This window comes from Sminthopsis crassicaudata, chromosome 1, assembly GCF_048593235.1.
Source record: "Sminthopsis crassicaudata isolate SCR6 chromosome 1, ASM4859323v1, whole genome shotgun sequence".
NCBI lineage: Eukaryota > Metazoa > Chordata > Mammalia > Dasyuromorphia > Dasyuridae > Sminthopsis > Sminthopsis crassicaudata.
The window spans coordinates 756,340,409-756,357,135 of NC_133617.1; the positions used below are offsets into that span (position 1 = coordinate 756,340,409).

The window sequence follows — 16,727 nt, forward strand, 5'->3', positions numbered from 1 at the left end:
AACACTTCTTAGCTGTGCGATCCTGAGCAAGTCACTTAACCCCAATTGTTTCAGCAAAAAATAAATAAATAAATAAAAACAAAATAAAATAATAAAGAAAAACACTCAGTATTTAGCTTCCCAAATGTGACATCTATTTTAAGGGCTGGTGGGATTGCTTTTTCAGAAATCTTTAAGCAAAGACGTAGTCTTTTTGGGTTCTACTTGCATCAGAAAACCATTGAATTCTCTTCCAATTCTGAGAATCAGTGCCTCCAACTTTCCCCTTGGACTCGCCTCCTCAGAGTTCTTATTGAATTTCTTCTAGTTTCTGTTTTCATGGTTATGGACTAATTTTATTTCTTCCATCACTACTGCTTAATAATACTAAGAATTCTAGACACTTTTTCTTCTGGAATCTCTAGAGACAATGATTTCACTCATTCCTTGACAGAATAAAATTTACCTGCTCAGGAAACTCAACTCTCCCTAGTGGATCTAAGGGTTGCAACCTGCACTTGAGCATAAGTAATGAAGGAGGCATTTCAAGAGATGAGTGAACTAAGTCTTTAAAAAGGTGAATTAAGTGATAAATGACCTTGAATCAATAATTAAGGGGAAAAGTTTAACAGTAGAAAGAATGTGGTTTATTCAAACTTTACTGTTCAAAAAGAGACAAACTAATGAAATTTCCCCATCATAATACATTACTAATGCCACTTGACTGGAATAACATGGCAGCATCATTGAGGGATTTTCCTCAAAATGTACCCAGGGGAGTGTGGAAGAGTTTTTGAACACTGTAATGACAATTTCTCACAGTTCATAATTTCATAATTTGAATGAAATATTTTGGACTGTTTGGAATGGAATAAAACTCACTGGAGGGCAGTTCCCAAACGTATCCAAATAAAAGTAGGTAAGAAGTTTTAACATTTGAATACACTCTTATAGTTGAAGTCCTAGTTTCATAGTATCCAGATCCCAAAAGGAAACTTCTAAGAATACAATTGTATCGCCATCTAGAAGCCATGTTTAAAATTCTTGTATTTCTCATGCAGTGGTTCCCCAAACATCCCAATAGCAGCAAAATCGAAGTCGGGACATCCCAAACATTAGAGATTCAAAGTGTGAGACGCACGCGCTGAACACTCTCCATCCTGTTCTGTCCGTTTCGGAATTATCTTCCAGAGAAAGCTCACTTCCTGCATCTCTCCATGTTACTCTAAACCGCATTCAAAACAGAATGGAGGCATTCTTATCCAGTTCCTTTCATTTGTCCTCTCGCAGTCCCATCTTCTTGCTTTCATGATGGAGTTTCAGGGCACATTGCCTTAAGGTCTGGGCCCTGGTAGAAGCTTAAAGACCAGCCATTTACCACCTCTGTCCAATCCGATCCGGATTAACAGTGACAAACTGCGCGGAGCATCCCCAGCTTCCCCAGAGCCCCTGGCTGCTGCCTGCACAAGCAATGGGGTCCCTCACTTTGGCTCGGTCTGGGGAGGCAGGTTTAGCAGGGCGGTCTCTCTGCTCTGGAGGATGGGGGCTGAGTCTGAGAGGGAAGGAGCTGGGGGAGGCCGTGGGGAGGAGGAGCTCTCCCAGGTAACCAGCCTGGGAGTGGTGGCCAGTGGTGGGGAGGAGTTTGAAAGGAGTTTAGGGCAGAAGAAGGGATCCTTGAGTGATGGGGGGGGCAGGGCTCAGGTAGGAGAGACTGTGAAAGTCCTAAAGTCCTGGTTCTGGGTGTGACTGGAGGAAAGAGCCCATCTATCCTGGGGAAGGGAAAGGGCGGGGCTCTTGGGACTAGGAAGATCCCGTCAGAGTGAGCTGCTGGGAAGCAGGAAACCTTTGAGCTGGGATCTCTTCCTTCTGCTGCAGCTGAAACCTCTTTGTCTTCTGGGAGCCAGACCCGTGCTTGCAGGTCCCAGGTAGGTCTGAGGCAGCGCCCTCTCCCCTCTCCCCTCCCCCCCTGATATTTTCTGGTCATTGGGTCTCCTTTTCCTGACCTTGTGCTAAATGTCCTTCAAGTCTACCAAGGTGCAGCTTTCTACCAAGCCTGCCTGCTGCAGGAGCTCCCGCCCCAAACCTTTTCCAGACTCCCACTCCCTTCCCAGATTTGGGTCACACGTTTCCCGACTTCAGACTTTGCCCAGAGAAATCCAGGAGTCCGGATTTCAGCCTTGTGATCAGGGCCCAGGGGTCCCATCCCCCTGTCCCCCTCATGATTAGAGATTCCCTTTCCTGGTTTCTCAGCTTTTTGGCTAAAATCATGTGTGAAATTCAGCTGTCTTGCCTTCAGACCCACCCCCCTTTAAGCATCCAAGAGTCCTGCCTTCCTACCCTAAACCTCACCTTGAACACAGTTACCCTAACCCTAACCCTAAACTCGCGCTTTTTCCTCTTCTCCCTTATCTGAACCTCTAGCTTTTTGGCTGGTTCCCCTTCAGATCCCCGTCTTGGGGCTCCCTGTCTCCACTTTCCTTTTAGAGACTCCAATCCTAAACTCTATGAGAGAGTCCAGCAGCTAGATAGCCCTCCTGTTTTCCCAGGCTCAGCTGTTTCCCTGGAGCACTTGAGTGGCCCTGACCTCCCTGCCATGACCTACATAAATCTGTCCTCCCTCCCAGACCCTACCCCTGCTCCCCAAGCCTCCTACTTCCCCAGCCCTTTCTTTTCAGAGTTGAATCCCAGGCAGGATTTTGTCCCTCGGGCTCAGGCTTCTAGGGGTCATCACTTAGGATGGTATTCCCTGGCTTCATGCCAGAGCCCACCCCATGCCCCAGTCCCCTGGCTCTCCTCCTTCCTACAGCAAGCGGTCTGTCCTCTGAAGGATGATGTGTGGGGTAGTTGGGGAGAGGGGACACAGGGAGGGCAGAGGACCAGGTGCGGGGGAGAGAGCTGACTCAGGAGCCACTGAGGCACTGACTGGTCTCCTCCCGTCTGGGGTCTCAAAGCCCCTTGTACCTCTGGGCTCTCTGTAGGAAGATTGGGAGAGGAGAGGGAAGAGAAGAAGTAAAAAAGGGAGGGGAGTAGTCTTCCTCTTCAGCCCAGCTTCCTTTCCAATCCTGACCCTCCCTGCATTCTTATGTAGGGTAGAGTCTCTCCCCTGAGGACAGGCCCAGGGCCTTCCTACCTCCTGGAGGACCTCACTCCCTGAATCCCTGCAGCCTGGCCTCCCACATAGGGAAAGAGGGGAAAGTCCTCTCCTCTAAGATGCTTCTCCCTCTCCAGCTTCATCGTCTGAGGACCCGAACCTGGCCCAACCAGGGATTAGGTCAAAGGCAGACCCCCAAAGTGGAGTGAAATTAGAACAGTTTTAATCTGAGAGACTCAAATAACCGTCTCCCAGACAATGAAAATCGAGGCACTCAGGCTGGAACTAAGAAGATAGAGGGGGGAAGCTGGGCTTTTCCATGCACAGATAAAGGGAGAAATTCTCCTGTGGGCTCCTGGCTTTCCCTTGGTTTTCTGAGAGACATAATTAAAGGCCCCATGGTTAGGTGTGACCTCTCTTAGTAAGAGCTTTGGTTGTTGCTACTCCGGGGGTCCTTCAAGAGTGGGAACAGCAGGACCAAGTGAAAAACCAGGGACTAAAGGGAGAAACTTGACAAAAAGGAATCACTTTGGTTGCTTTGTTACCTGCACAGGGAGCCTGGAGCCAAAGGGAATGGGCCCTGGGAGCCTTGGATCTCAGGTAAGTGTAGTCCATCCACAGACCTGCCCAGCCTCAGCAGTCACTACCATTGCCATCAATATGGAGGACCAGCTGGGAAGCTGGGAGGGCTTTGTGTGGGGGTCATTTCTTAAAAAAAAAAATAAAAACAAACAAACAAAAAACATCCATTAGGAAAAACACATTAGAACCAATATTGCCCTTTCCTTCTATGTTTCCAGTTGATTCCTTGGGCCCTTAGTATCTTGGGCACTGAGACACACATCCCCTATATTGGTGCCCTTCCCGTTACAACAGACTGATCAGGTGTACCACTTTGTGGTGAACCTCCATCCCACTGGGGTCAGGTCTGCTCTCTTTGGGCCTGCCATCACCTGAGGATCTGGTTCTTCTACATCCCAATCTGGCACAAGGATCAATCTCTCCTGTCTAAAAGAGGCTGCTGGGATTCTCCTTGCCTCTGTTGTTCCTGGGCACCAAGACTGTGTGCCCTGGTACTATACAAACTGGTTTTCTGGTGGCTTAATGTGGGCTCCCCCAGGCAGAGTGCCAGGAATTGGCAGAGACAATGAGAAGAACAGGGAGAAAAGGAAGCATGAAAGAACCACATTAGTGTGTCATGGCACCCGAGACAGTTTCCTAAAATTTGTGACTCTGCTACCAGCTGCAGCAGACCCTGGGTTGACCGGAAAGAGTAAAATGGAAGGAACTGACTCCAGCCAATGTTTAGTTTAAATGTTCAGCAACCACAGACACTGTTATTCATTCTACAGGTAAAAGGAGATTAATGAGTAAAGCCTAGAAAGGGCATTCAGTATGGACACGAGTTCCTTAGGTTCAATACACAAGGCCCCTCTTGCCTCTAGGTGGGAGCTCCTGTGTTCAGCAGAGCAGGGGGTGGCAATGTGGCATCTTGGGAAGTCTGTCCTATCTGAAGGACCCTGGTTTAGGTTTCCAGGCAGCCATATTAATTTGTCCAGAAGCCCTCAGGGTAGTGTTGGGAGGGAGACACATGGGGATTTGCCCACTATTTAAGTCTACTTTGGGGCAGCTTTGTCTCCTTTCTGGGTAATTAACAAAATTGACCCAACCATGTGACATGGGAAAGACAGAACTCCAGAAGATGGTGGCCCTTCCCCCAAGGCTGACAGGCTCAATGGGGAGGGGTTCTACCTTTGATAGCCATCTCCTAAATAGTCAATCTAATTTCAAGACTGCCTTAAAGAAGAAAACTGGCAGTTATTTTGATGAACCTATTAAGTGCCAGACACACATGAAGCACCTTACCAATATCTCCTGTGATCCTCATAACAAACCCTGGAAGGGAGGTCTTTATATTGTTATGCCATAGTCTTCTTGAGCTGTTCTACCTGTTTCCCTCTACTAGTTTCCCTTGTTGTCCTGACTGAGTTTCCCTGAATTGTTCTATCTCAGTTTCCTTAACTGTTCTGCCTCAGTCCCTTAAGTTGTAAAACCCCCCTGGTTCATTAAGACTGAGGACCATTTGCTCTAAGGTTATAAATTGTCAATGGGAGATGAGGAGCAGATCAGACTTTCTGGCTCCTAGCTCCTTCTGTCCTGAAAAATTTATGACACTGCCCCTCTAAAATATTCCAAAAGATAAGACTATCACAGATACTTCACTGACATCTTTACTTCTGTTTATTCGAACTTCCTGACTGGCTTTTAGTAAGAATTTACAGCCTCTCCTCCCCCCCCCCCCACCCTGACAGAACTAAGTGGCTCTAACTTTTCCTGCTCTTCTTTTCTTTGTCTGAAAAGCTATAAAAGGTTTTTTTATTCCCCCATTCATGACTGGATACTTTGAGATGAGAGTCCTGTCCAGTCAATTAAACTCTCCAATTAATAAAATATTAAAAACTCTCTAATCTCTATCTTGCCTCAGTTTCTCCAGCATTACAATATCCCCATTTTATGTTTATTCCTGTAGCCAGAAAGATTGGGCAGGGCAGACCGGTATTGATTTATTTTATTAAATTCAATTTTTTTTTTTTTTGAGCCAAAAGTTAGTCTTCTTTCTCTTGTTCCTTTATACCATGCTCTCCCTTTGAGAAAGCAAAAAAACTAACCCCCTTTCACAAAAATATATGTAGTCAAAGCTAAACAAAATTTCTTATTGTTCATATTGAAAGAATATTAGCTCAATGTGTGCTCTGCATATCACTTCTCTATCAAGAAGTAGGCAATGTGTCAAGAAGTCTCAGGAATTCACTGATCATTGCATTGATTAGAGTTGCTCTGTATTGATACGTATATGTACAAAAACATGTATTTCAGGTATATGTCCATATGCGGATTTATGTGCATTTGTGTTCATATGTACACAAGCTAAATGTGATTTGTCATTGGTCATATAAATAATGTTATATCTCTTTTTTTTTGCCTGAGGCTGGGGTTAAGTGACTTGCCCAGGGTCACACAGCCAGGAAGTGTTAAGTGTCTGAGACCAGACCAGATTTGAACTTGGGTCCTCCTGAATTCAAGGCTGATGCTCTATCCACTGCACCACCTAGCTGCCCCAATAATGTTATATCTCAAAGGGTAGACAACAGTTATCTTGAGTCCTCAGGAATTGATTGATCATTGTTCCTATGTATTTATACACACATGTGTACACACACATGCACATATTCACAATTGCATTGACCAAGATCCATCTTCTCATTTTTCTCACCTGTTCCATATCCACCAGAAACACAAATAAAAGCAAACCCATTACACACAACCTTCAAACAGTCTGAAAAATAATTTTAAAAAAATCCAAAACCACAAAGTCAATACAATAAGGAGAATGCTTTGGTCTTATGTCCTAAAACGTATTTCTCGTTGTGCACCAGAGCCTTGTGTCTTTAAGTGGTAGAGACCAATATTTTCAACATTATTACTCAGGAATTATATTCCATTATATTTGTGGCCCTTATTCATGCATTCTCACCCCATTTAGGAGTAATCCCTAAGATTGCCTTTACCACCTCAAAAAGAATTATATTCTTGTACATGAACTAATCCCTCCCTTAATCTATCCTCCCCCTAACTTCCCTTCCTGTTTTTCTCCTTTCCCCCTTTTCAATGGTGAGTAAAATGCATTTCTCCATTCAGCTCTGCTTTGTGTTTGTCCTTCCTTCCTTGGCCTAGATGATTGAGGTTCAGGCATCAGATGTCCCCACTTCTTTTTTGTGGAAAGTTTGCTCTGTGGCCAAGGCTTTATGAGCTCCTTGATCCTTTCTTGTTGTGACTACTTTATTACCCTGGATATCTTAGAATCAGCTGGAGTCAGGATCAGCAAAAGTCTTTATTCTTGGTCTTCTGGGGTCACCTTCAGGGGATTAGATATAAGAATCTACACACATTTTGGCACCCAACGTGGGGCAAGGACTTTTGCTTATCCTGACTCTGGCAGATTCTGAGCTCTTCAGGGAGTTAACCCGGACTTGACATTTTGGCGCCTGAAGAGGGACATGTAATGTAATGTTCTGTTGTCTCTCAATTGTAATCCTTCTCTGGGAGGAGGTTTCTTTTTTGTAAATCCTTTTCTCTGGGAGCAGGTTGCTTGGGTAGCTTCTGGAGCCTCCAGCCAAAGTGAGGGTAGACGTGCGAATGAATCAGACTCTGCCTCCAGGAGTGTGGGATTGTGGGTTTCCCAGAATTCAATCCTAGTTGTGAATCTCTATGAGCAGGCTTTTCCTTTAATTCTTGTGAATCTGCTCTTATCCAAGTGTCCCCAGTCAGCACCACAGTAGAATCTGGAATCCTCTTCTTCCTGAATCCTGGCTTCTTAAATCCTCCCAGAGAATGGGCTTGTGCGTACTCCCAGGGCTTGTGGGAACTCCTGTGCAACCAATGAGCTAGCTCCTTTTAAAGATGCAAAGTCCTTTAAAGGTTTGATCTAAAGTTGTGAACTCTGAGCTAGAGAATTGTTAAGTACCAACTTAGCACCTAATAAGGAACCTAACACCTTCCTCTCTTGCCCTTTGACTAGTCTTGCTAATTGATCTCTCTCCCTCTCCTCATTTTCCATCTTCCCTTTTTGTTTTTCCTAGATTTCTTGTTTTCTCTTTCAAAACCCTTCTACTCACCTGCTCTTTCTTTTGTCCCTGTACACTTCACACAATCAAAGCCTCCAAGGTTTCCATTCTCAACTCTGTGCTGTAGGTGCTTTCTGCCACTGACTGTAAGCTAAGCCTACAGATGCCTTTCTTTCAGAATACTGTGTATCAAGGCAGGTGTCAGACAGAACACAGCTTCTTAGCAGGGACCATCCCCTCCCAATATTCATCCTCTCTTGTTGTCCTTTTATTTTTCCTCTACATTTTCCTAGAAATCTCAACATTGTGTTCGTGCTGTCCTACTTGTCTAAGTGCTAGTTCCCTCTCAGGTGTGACAACTCCTAAAACCCCAAACCTCAGAGTGAGGTCTCCTAGCTCCTATAATATTCATCATGTACCTCCAAAATCAGGTCTCTTTCCTTGTTCCACCTTTTCTATCTTTGCACCTTCTTCCATGACTATTCATGTGGTCTTCTCCTTGGAAATCTCAAAAGTATAGAAAAGCAATAACTTTCTCTCTTTGTTCAAAATAAATGTAAAAAATTCACAATGACCATTCACTTTGGCAAAAGATGGTTTATTTAGGAGAAGAAGTTATTGCTAAAATTCAGAGATGAAGTACCACAGGGAGTGGGAAATATAAAATAGAATTGGGAGAGCAATATAGTTACCAAGAGAAAAAGTTGGGCTCCATTGAAGGAATATGCCATAGCCTGAGTAGGCTATTCAATTATAACACATTTCTCAATATAAGACATTTTCCATAATAATTCCATAACTTCTCAGCTTTCTTCTATCTGATCTTATAAAATGCTTTTCTCAACACTCAGACTCTTAGTGACCAAGGATTTAAGTCAACGCTTAAATTGACTCTGACACTCATAAAAGGGATGACCTTTGGGCAAATCCCTTCCCTGTGTTTCAGTTTCCTCCTGTAAATTGAAGAGGGTTGGACTTTTTAAATTCTAAAGTGTTTTTTAGCTCTACATCTTATGTCTTTTGATGGTTTAGGAGGTGGTGACATTCACGGATGTGGCTGTGGACTTCACCCAGGAGGAGTGGGGCCTCTTGGACCATTCTCAGAAGGAGTTGTACAAGGAAGTCATGCTGGAGAATGCCTGGAACTTGCTCTCCCTGGGTAAGGGCACTTCCCCTGATAATTCCAAGTCTACAATCAAAGGAAATATCTTCAATCCCCAGTGTGCAGGGTTTTTCTTTGTGTATGTGTTGTTCTTTTTTGGAGGGGGAGGGGAAGAAGGTAATCAATTAGGAAAGGAGAAGTGTTGGTCTTTGCATGGTTGGGTAGGACCCTGAGGGTCTCTTTTGTTGCTCCTGAAGCTGTCTTTTATCATATATAGGCAGCTTCAGGTCAAAGAGCAAATCAGAATGGAAGCATCTCAAACATGGAAGTAATCTCAGAGATGATTTCATTTAATCTCTATCTGGATGTAAAATTTGCCTTCCAAAGTTCTGAGCATTGCTCAGGCATCTTTTTCTTACAACTCATTCCTTTATAGGATGGCTTTAGTATTTGGAATATTCATCTTTTTAACAATCATCAATTTGTAGCCCAAAGCACCTTATATTCATTTTTCCAAATTTTCCCCTCCCTCCCCTAGATGACAGGCAATCCTATACATATTAAATGTGTTACAGTATAACCTAGATACATGTATGTGTATAAATCCAATTTTCTTGTTGCACGTCAAGAATTGGATTCCAAAGGTATAAGTAACCTGGGTAGATAGACAGTAGTGCTAACAGTTTACATTCAATTCTCAGTGTTCCTTCTCTGGGTGTAGCTGTTTCTGTCCATCATTGATCAACTAGAAGTGAGTTGGATCTTCTTTATGTTGAAGATATCCACTTCCATCAGAATACATCTTCATACAGTATTGTTGTTGAAGTGTACAGTGATCTTCTGGTTCTGGTCATTTCACTCATCATCAGTTCAATAAGCATTTATTTTCAAGTACTGTTTTCCAGATTCTGTGCCATGTCATTTCTTTAAAATACAGCAACTACAATATTGCTTAAGAACAACTTCCAGCAGATAACTCATTTTGACTATTCTAAATATCTAAATGAACAATAAAGAACAAATGAGGAAACATGCTATTTGTATCCAGAGAAAAGGGTGAAGAGGTTTGACTCTTTCTCAGAACAAGTAGGACAACAGGATAATGTAACACATCCCATTTAGGATTACTTGCTTTATAAGTGCTAATGGGTAAAAACAGACTGATATGGGTGAACAAAATGGAGTGAATCTCAAAATGGAGAACCAAATTACAAAGTTCTCTCCATCTCATCCCTAACTGATTTCCATATTCAGGACTTCCCGTTCCCAGAGAAGATGTTATCTTTTATTTTAACCAAAGGGAAGCACCATGGATGCTGGACCAAGAAGGCCTGAGAAGCTGCCCTCCAGGTGAGTGAGGTGGAAGCAGGTGTATGTGAGTTGTGTTTACAAGAAACTTCTGGAAGTTACTAAGAAATAATTGCTAGGTTTGGGGGAGAAAGATCAGTCTTGGAATTCTTTTTCAGATATTTTTTGACAGTGCCTTTCTGGGTCACTGAATCTCAGTTTCCCATCTATAAAATGACTGGGTTGTGCTCTGTGGCTCTGTAGATCCCTTCCGGGGGATCATTTATGATCTTATAAAAAGCCACTGTTTGGAATTGAGGCAAAGTAATTCTCCTGAAATTGCCAAAAAGGATATGTTCAAACATATATGAGGTCAAAAATAGGAGAATTGGACAAGCTCCCATTCTTTAACCTCTAACCAGTCAAAAGGAATTGTTAATTATTTTAAAAAAGATTTATATTTCTATTGGCTCATGATGTGGTATTCACTTGACAAACATTCAAGGGTCAATTGCAAATATTGTTTTATGAAGTTTTAAAATAATATTTGTATAGGTACAACCTTTGAAAGAATAGAATGCCTTCAGATTTTTTTTTCTATATCTGGTAAAATCACTATACTCTCACTGAAACCCTACTGAATGACCAACCCACATAGCCAACTGATTCCTTTGAGATACTGCCAGACAAAAGAAGTATAACATAAATAGAGGATAAGTTCAAATTAGCAAACAACCTTATACATTTCAATGAGCACTATTTGGAGATCTTGTTTTTCTAGAAAGGTTGTAGTCTTCCATGTTGATTTCATGATCTTGTTGAAAAACAACATGATTTCATGTCACATTGAGAAACCAGAAGAATATGTTACACTTAGAAGCGGTCAGAGTTTGATGTAATCACTGCAAAATCCCCCCAAACAGTGTGGGGATCCTGATAGATTTGAAACCACTTCAGAAAGAGAGCTCTTCAGGTAGAAATCTGCACATACATGTTGTCTGAGAGGACAACTATCTTTATAATCTTAAGTGCCACTTAAAGTGCCACTAACCAATTTGTGGGTCAAATCTCTTGAATCACTGTGTTAATCTTTCAAGGGAATTGTGAACTTCTAAAAGTGAAAGTGTTGCAATAGTGGAGCATGCCCTACCATTCCATACTACAGAATGATGAACTTAATTTTCCGTATATGACACATGTTCAAATGTCAATAATTTCATTCGTTTCTTAAACTCGTGCTTGTTCCAAGGATATGCAGGGGGCGTATGATATTTTTTTCTAAAAGAAATGAACAGTATCTATCTCAAAACAAAAAAACAAACAAACAAACAAAAAAGTAATGGGTCAGAACAAAACCACTTCTACCTCTGGTAAACAAAATCAACAATATTAACATTCTGAATGTGACTTCAAATCATGTAACAGAAAAAAATAAAATAAAATGGAAAATGATCATCAGGAAAATTTGTTATTCTCATTGGCAGGACTGTCATGAAATAATTTGAGTATTTAGTACATATGCAACAAATGATTTATCTATGAAGAAAGAATTGAAAGTGCCGATAATGAATTGGATGTGAAAAATTGAGAGTGGAGTTAATTTATCAAACATTGTAGGAAGAGCATGTCAATGTTGTTGTTGTTTTTGTTATTTTTCCAGAAGAAGAGATGGAACTTGAAATGAAGGAAACTGCTGCACACCTAAGCCTTGATGTGGTAGAAAGTCACAAACAAAGATACCTGAGTGATGGTCTTTATGTCTTGCCTTGGAGAGAAATCTGTGTGACACGTAAGATCATCAACTCTGGAGAGAAGCAAAGTGGAATAGCTTTTAGAAAAAGGAGAGCTCTTACTAGACATCAGGGATTCCACATTGGAGAGAAGCTGTATGAATGTAAGAAATGCGGAAAATCTTTTACAAAAAAGGGACATCTTACTATACATCAGAGAATCCACACAGGAGAGAAACTTTATGAATGTAAGCAACGTGGAAAGGCTTTTAGATATAAATCAAGTCTTAGTACACATCAGGGAATCCATACTGGAGAAAAACCTTATGAATGTAAGCAGTGTGGAAAGGCCTTTAGATATAAGAAATATCTTACTAGACATCAGAGAATCCACACTGAAGAGAAACCATATGAATGTTACCAATGTGGAAAGGCTTTAAGACAAAGGAGAAGTCTTATTGCACATCAGAGAATCCACACTGGAGAAAAACCTTATGAATGCAACTATTGTGGAAAGGTCTTTAGACAAAGGAGTAGTCTTACTGTCCATCAGAGAATCCACACTGGAGAGAAACCATATGCATGTTACCAATGTGGAAAGGCCTTTAGACAAAGGGGAAGTTTTCTTAAACATAAGAGAATGCACACTGGAGAGAAGCCTTATGAATGTAAGCAGTGTGGAAAGGGTTTTACAGCCAATAGATCACTTATTCTACATCAGTTAATCCACACTGGAGAAAAACCATATGAATGTAAACAATGTGGAAAGGCTTTAAGACAAAGGAGAAGTCTTACTGCACATCAGAGAATCCACACTGGAGAGAAACTTTATGAATGTTACCAATGTGGAAAGGCCTTTAGATATAAGAGAAGTCTTCCTGTCCATCAGAGAATCCACACTGGAGAGAAACCTTATGCATGTTACCACTGTGGAAAGGCCTTTAGGCAAAGGGCAACTCTTACTGTACATCAAAGAACCCACACTGGAGAGAAACCTTATGAATGTAAGCAGTGTGAAGAGACTTTTAGGTATAAGAAAAGTCTTAATGTACATCAGAAAATTCACACAGGAGAGAAAACTTATGAATCTATCCAATTAGGAAAGAAAGGGCTTTATAAAAATATGATTGGCTAATGCCAAATCTGAAGAAAGGTAAAGGTATTAAAGAGGAAAATGAATCAGGTAGAGAACTTTGGGAGAAGATGTAGTGATCCTGATGCCTTCTACATTTACCCTTCTCTAGTCATAATCCTAAGGGCGTAAGGAGGAAGGAAACATAAATGATGACTAGGCATAGCAGATAGTTTCTTAGGTATATTGGATCTTTCTTTTCCAACTGGTCACCTATTTGAAGGGCAGCGTGGCAGAATAGAAACATCACTAGCTTTGGATTTAGAGGACATGGGTTGAAATTTGGGTTCTGTACCTCTGTGTTCATGGCAAAGTAATTTTACTTAATGGGACTTAGGGCGTTTATGTTAGAATTAGGGTCTCTTCTGGTTCTAAATTCTTTAGGGGATCTGAGAAGTCAAATAAGAGCTTGAAGATGAGGTCTACCCTTCCTGCCACTGCTTTCTGGATCACTAACTTCAGATTAAAGCTAAAACCTCAGATTACTTCACTAAGCCTTCTGCATATGACTGAAGTTTAGAGAGGCAAAAAGATAGGAGGAATTCTAAATCTAGATCATTGAGTCATTCCCAAATGAACAACTCTGCAATTCCTGTAACAAATTTCTTTCCATCTTCATTCAGGCAAAGAATTATGTTTAATTAAGGTGCTTTTTTTTTTTTTTTTTTTTTTCCTGAGGTGGGGGTTAAGTGACTTGCTCAGGGTCACACAGCTAGGAAGTGTTAAGCGTCTGAGACCAGATTTGAAATTGGGTCCTCCTGAATTCAGTGCTCTATCCACTGTGCCACCTAGCTGCCTCTAATTAAGGTGCTTTTAAGAATTAAAGATTTCATTTCTGAGATACAGTTTACATCCATCAAATTGGTAATGCTGATGCCAAAAGTTGAAAGTAGGTTAGAAGTCTACAGGAGTAGAGGAATAATAATAAATGTGTGTAAGTATAAGTTGGTCCAGCTGGTATGAAACTATTTGATATTAGGATTTGTTACAAGGTGATCAAATGTCCATCTTTTGTGACACAAGAGACCCCACTGCAAGGCATAAACTCAGGCTCTAGTTATACTAAGATTGAAATGTTTTAGTTTGGTCCCATTTGCTTTGATGATTTTTGGTAGCACAAACAAGTGTAGATGTGTAAGGGTCCCTTAGAGAGGCCAGGCAAGTGCAGTTAGGGTGTAATACAGGCCTGTGACCTGGAGATCCCCGGACTTGATTGGCTATGAGTACATAAGGACTACCTTTGTGAGTGGGATCTCCAGCCACTGTGGGAACCCTGAATGCTCTGAAGTCAAGTCAGGAATGGGAAGTGTCTCCGTCTCTGATTGGCTGTGCCTGTGTCCTCATAGACCCAATATAAGCTCAGTGGGGGAGGAGCTCGACCTTTTTCACCTGGAGCTCTGCCAAGAAAAGGAGATAAGAGAGTGCTGGAGGTCTTAGAGTAGGATGTAAACCACGTGAATAAAGTTCTTAAGCTTGCCTGCATAAATCCCCGGGTGCTCTGTTGTGCTCAAACTGCATCCATATAAGACAGCAGCCAGAGGATTTCTGAAGGCCTCAGGAAATAGTAAGCCTAATATTAATATTTACCAGAGATTTCTCTAACGCCCTGGTAATTAGGAGAGACTAGCAATAGCAAATGCAATTATAGCATGTTGCATAAGTGGAAAAGAGAAACAAAATGGATACTATTCAATAGGTGGAGAATGGCTAAACAAATTGTGACACATAAACATATTGGAATATTGATTATGTCCTAAGGACCATTGCATATGAAGAACTCGGAGAATCTTAAGGATATGTTAATTAAGAGATTGTAGTGAACCAAACCATGAAAAAAAAATTCACTGTGGCCCTTGAATACTAAGGGATTTCTTCCATTTTGAAATTCCTTCCAACAATATAGATGTATGTCTATCACTCTTATGTGACTTTTGCTTATGTCTCACATATGTTCACCACAGAGCATCCATCCAATATAATGGAGTCCTTCCTGAATTTGTTCTACCATCTTAAGGGAACTTGTAGGGTGTTGAGGACTATGCTTTAATGTAGGACCCAGGAAGCCTGTAAAAAGGTTCAAGGGTACCTTTAAGGTACTCGGCTCTCCAAAGCCCCCTGCCACAACTGTGAATCATAGCACCCCTAGGAAAAGTAAAGGAATGTTGTAGTAATCTTTATCTCACTCTCTGAGAGAACTGACCAACTCTAGGAATGGCTCTGACTCACAATGGCATTCAGTGGTAAGAGTCTGGACATCATAAAACAAATATACTGATGCAGATGTTGTTTGTGAAAGACTGTATACTTTTATTTTAGTAACCTTGCTGTACTAAAAAAAAAAAAAAAAAAAGCTTTTATATCTTATGTATTGGGAATGGAATAAAGAGAAAGGTTCTGAGATTTTCACTGCAACTGCCTCAATCTCCTTGTATCATCATCATCCTCTCATGTGACACAATCTATTCTACTGGTCAGAATCCCCAGTAGCCACTAGCAGGTAGCTTTCTTAACAGCAGAATATTCTGATTGACCACCTTTCAGCACTCTTCCTTTGAGCTCATTTTCTCTTCTTCTTCCACAGTTCTTTAATGAGAAGTATGAGCAATGACAATTATCCTAACAGAAGGCACCAAGAGAGTTCAGAAAATGCATTTATCAGCAGCCTTCTGATTCCCTTGATAAATGGACAGAGGCAGATGCAAAAGGTGACTCTAAAGTGGATTATAAATTAGCTGGGGGAATCGTTTAGTTTTATAATCTATTTGTGCTAACAATGGAAAAACCACAACTTCTTCCTCAACAAGGGCATTTCTACTATGAGGCAGAAAACTTATTTTGAACCAAAGGTCAAGGGTGGTCTCAGTACTCTCAATGGGGTCCCATACCTAGCACTTATTGTTTGCTTTCTTTCTCATTTTTTTCCTTTTTGATGTCATTTTTCTTGTGCAGCATGATAATTGTAGAAATATATATAGAAGAATTGCACATTTAATAAATATTGGGCTACTTATCATCTAGGTGAGGGCATTGAGGGAAAATTTGGAACAGAAGGTTTTGCAAGGTACAATGTTGAAAAATTATATGTGCGTATGTTTTGAAAATTTAAAAAAGCTTTAATAAAAAAAAATCTTCAAACTAGAGTTTAAAAAAAAAAAAAGGCATAATACCCTTTGATCCAGCAGTGTTACTATTGAGCTTATATCATAAAGAAATACTAAAGAAGGGAAAGGGACCTGTATGTGCCAGAATGTCTGTGGCAGCCCTTTTTGTAGTGACTAGAAACTGGAAAATGAATGGATGTCCATCAATTGGAGAATAGTTGGGTAAACTATGGTATATGAATGTTATGGAATAGTATTGCTCTGTAAGAAATGACCAGCAGGAGGAATACAGAGAGGCTTGGAGAGACTTACATCCACTGATGCTGAGTGAAAGGAGCAGAACCAGAAGATCATTATACACTTCAACAATGATACTGTATAAGGATGTATTCTGATGGAAATGGATATCTTCAACATAGAGAAGATCTAATTCAGTTTCAATTGATGGGCAGCATCAGCTACACTCAGAGAAGGAACACTGGGAAATGAGTGTAAACTGTTTGCATTTTTGTTTTTCTTCCCAGGTTATTTTTACCTACTGAATCCAATTCTTCCTGTGCAACAAGAAATTCGGTTCTGCACACATATATTGTATCTAAGATATACAATAACATATTTAACATGTATGGGACTGCCTGCCATCTAGGGGAGGGGGTGGAGGGAAGGAGGAAAAATTCGGA

General features: G+C 41.2%; 1 protein-coding gene across 2 annotated transcripts; it reads left to right on the forward strand.

Moving 5' to 3' along the window:
- Window positions 1-1,782: 1,782 nt before the first annotated feature.
- Window positions 1,783-16,387, forward strand: LOC141552148 (KRAB domain-containing protein 5-like). 2 transcript variants are annotated; one of them, XM_074284619.1, is made up of 6 exons: window positions 1,783-1,904; window positions 3,624-3,670; window positions 8,728-8,854; window positions 10,052-10,147; window positions 11,745-11,873; window positions 15,528-16,387. In XM_074284619.1, exons 2-6 carry the CDS (start codon window positions 3,644-3,646, stop codon window positions 15,533-15,535), a joined length of 387 nt encoding a protein of 128 aa, XP_074140720.1. In that variant the 5' UTR covers window positions 1,783-1,904; window positions 3,624-3,643; the 3' UTR covers window positions 15,536-16,387. The 2 variants fall into 2 exon arrangements, with proteins under 2 accessions (XP_074140720.1, XP_074140719.1); XM_074284618.1 differs by lacking the exon at window positions 15,528-16,387 and having other exon boundaries at window positions 11,745-15,501.
- Window positions 16,388-16,727: the final 340 nt, after the last annotated feature.